At 41.5% G+C, this 3,372-nt stretch overlaps 1 protein-coding gene across 1 annotated transcript in view; it reads right to left on the reverse strand.

The window, feature by feature from the left end:
- Positions 1 to 3,372, reverse strand: part of CORIN (corin, serine peptidase) — a 181,332-nt gene that overhangs the window by 55,153 nt on the left and 122,807 nt on the right. Inside the window, exon 9 of the mRNA XM_015560986.1 lies at positions 1,982 to 2,089. Coding sequence (XP_015416472.1) covers positions 1,982 to 2,089 — 108 coding nt within the window. The remainder of the gene's footprint in view (positions 1 to 1,981; positions 2,090 to 3,372) is intronic.

Raw genomic sequence — 3,372 nt, forward strand, 5'->3', positions numbered from 1 at the left:
ATATATATTTTAAAAAAATTAAAAAGAGAGAGACCAAAGTGGTATATATGAGTGGGAAGGCAGCAGTGTGCTCTCCCACCCTGGAAAGTCACCTGCAGGAAGGTAGCAATCATGCTGTTTCTTCACCACTAACATGCCCAGTGTCCATCCCAGGGCCCGGACCATTGTGCACACACTGTAAATGTTGGTTAAATGTATAAATCAGAGTCATCTAGTGTCCTTTCTATAACTTCTTTTTTGATAGATAACAGATTTAAATTTTGGAGCATTTCAAATAGAGAGAAAATAAGATAAAATATTCTTCACCAAAATTTGACACAGGCTAACACAGTTCTTTTGACTTTTTTGAGTCTAATAGTAAGTGACATCCCATATCAGACAACTCCTAAAACTTTAATAAGTATATGTCTTTGAGATGACACTGTCACTGTTTAAAATTACTCATCTCAAGTTCAAGGTGAAGTAACTAAATAATTCTGGAAAAGTTCTGGAGCAGGTTGGGAGATAACCAAAGTGAAACGATGGATCCAGAATATATATATATATATATACACACATGAGTGTACACACACATATATGTGCACATGCATACACACATGCATGTACACACACACACACACTTGAATCAGTGTAGAGTGAGTAAACAGCAGTGGGTCTTAGTAGTAAGACTGCTATCTATCTGCACTGTTCTCTCACCTAGGAAGTGCAGGAGGGCTGGGTATTGTGTCTCAGCCAGTTAAGTGCTCATGAAAATAAAAAGTCCTGTCAGCTGGGTTGTCAGTGGCTGCCTTCCTCAAATTCCTTCCCACTGTTTTCACCCCTGGAGACTCCCCAATGGTTACAGGGCAGCCCCAGATTGACCAGAAAGCTCCATATTGACCCAGAAAGGTCACCAAGTAAAACTAGGACCCTAAAACTGCAGCAAATCCAAGGACTCAAACCCATAACCCTGTCAACCTCCCAGCTTCCTGTGGCCCTCAACGGCGAGGGTATGTGCTAAAAAAGTCACCTTGCCCAGCTGGTGTGGCTCAGTGGTTGAGCATTGACCTGTGAACCAGGAGATCAAGGTTGGACTCCCGGTCAAGGGCACATGCCCAGGTTGTGGGCTCGATCCCCAGTGTGGGGAGTGCAGGAGGCAGCCAATCAATGATTCTCTTTCATCACTGATGTTTCTCTCTCTCTCTCTCTCTCTCTCTCCCTTCCTCTCTGAAATCAATAAAAATATATCTTTCACTAAAAGTCATCTTCTTATCAACTCAAAGTGACAGACCTGCTTTTAATTTCAAGCTCCATATTGAAGGTGAGACCAAAAATTAATTATGAAAAGTGAAAGAAGTGAGTATCAGAGTCAGAGTCTTTCTGATTCATTTTCAATTTCCCGTGAGAATCTACACAGCCCTCCACTACCCATTCTACCTCCCCTAATAACCCTTCCTCCTGAAAGCCAGGTGTAGAGAGCCCCCTATCACACCATTTGGAGCTGTTACATCGCCACCAAATCATTAACATAACGGCTGCAAGAGTTCCTGGAAAGGTGAGAATAAATTTTATTAAAAGAACAGACAGCCAAAGTTTCATGCGGCTATACAGATGAACATCACATTTGCTTCTTGGATAAAGTTTCCATTTTTGAAGCTAAACTTTCAAAGGGAAGAAAAATAGCATCTGCCTGCAGATGGAGCCAAGAACATAATATATAGGAGCTAACGCTGAGTTGAAAGTAATGGTAATGATATTAAGCAATGCGGATTTATAGCCCATTCACAACAACACAGTTGTTTTTGATTTCAGTTCATTAAGACCATTCTGTTTCTCTTCTGCTACCACATGCAAGCTTTAAAAAAAAGAAGAAAGAAGAAGAAAATAGATACATATATTTTTGGAGGGATCCCAGACTTCAGCATTTCAATGTCAACGGGAAAGAACAAAGCCGAATGCACATCCTGCCACGGGGATTGCATTTGTCAGCTGCTGTACTTACTACAGTTATTCAGACTGGTGTTGGGGTCACAACGAGAGCTACCAGCACATGAATCAAGGCAGGAATTGTAGAGGCATGTTTGGCCGCCTTCTTGACATGGAGTCTGACCTACAGAGGGGGAAAGGTACATTCGCTTTCATCATCTGTAAGTTCCTGACGCTGGGATCTAAAGGATCGAGGCTGTCTGGTGGAGCTGAGGAATGACACAACTTCAATTTCCTTCCAGTGTCTCCAAGAATAGTGAACACATGTTGAATAGATTCTTTCTGGATTAGTTTTCCTGGCAACTAAATACGACACAATTATTTCAAAAGGATTCTGTAGGAATGAGGAAATAAGAAGCAACCTATCAAACACACACACACACACACACACACACACACACACACACGTAGTTGTTGCTTTTAATGAAAAAAGAAAAGAAAAGAAAAGATAGTGTTTTATATTTACATGGGTGCATATATTTGATTACAAAATAAAATTTAAGGAGAGACCAATATAAAGATCCTGAAATTGTGAATTTTAAATGATATTCTTTAAAGACTCATTTGCTCCCAACTCTAGTCTTTCTTTTAAAAGAAAACATTTTTCCCCATAATAAGTAGGGCATCAGCACCAACACAATAAGGGCATGATCAGGGTACAAGTCCTGTAGAGCTGTAACCCCTGTTTTCTGTGTGTCCTTGGAAAGCAATACTGGCCAAGCTGTGATAACCTGAGAATTGGGTTTCTAGTTCCCAAATGAAGGACCACAGTAACGTCAACCTAATGGCTTTTCCTTAAGGTATGTAGAGAGGAAACTGGTTTTCCCATTGATTTCCTGGTCATTGGTAGATAAAATAGATAAGATAATAAATGACTGTCCATTCTCTTTCCATCTCTCCTCTGTTATACTCAGTTACTCTCAGAAACATCATCTGGAATCTAAAGACTCTTGAAAGGCATTTTAAAGTATAAATGATAGTATGTGGGCACACACAGTCATTCTTATCTATAACTAGAGGCCTGGTGCACTAATTCGTGCATGGGTGGGGTCCCTCAGCCTGGCCAGCAATTGGGGTTGATGATGGGGGGAGGGGGGCTGGCCAGCTGGGGGAAGGGATTATGGGAGGTTGGCCCCAGCAGCAAACTAACCAATGGCCGATTCCTCCTCCCTCCTGTCTGGGTCCGGGGTGTGGGTAAACCAGATTCAGGGCTGTCAGGGCCTCAGCAGCAAGATCTGGGTCATAGCTACCAGCCGGTCATCCGGTTGTTCCAGTCGTTTGGTCCTAATAGTCACTTAGGCTTTTATATATATAGATTCTCAGACAATTTTTATTATACTGGACTCTTTCTCCTTTACAAGTACCATTAATGTACAATATATCATAGCCTTGCAGAGATGTCATTCT

This window comes from Myotis davidii, unplaced genomic scaffold (assembly GCF_000327345.1).
Source record: "Myotis davidii unplaced genomic scaffold, ASM32734v1 scaffold455, whole genome shotgun sequence".
Lineage (NCBI taxonomy): Eukaryota > Metazoa > Chordata > Mammalia > Chiroptera > Vespertilionidae > Myotis > Myotis davidii.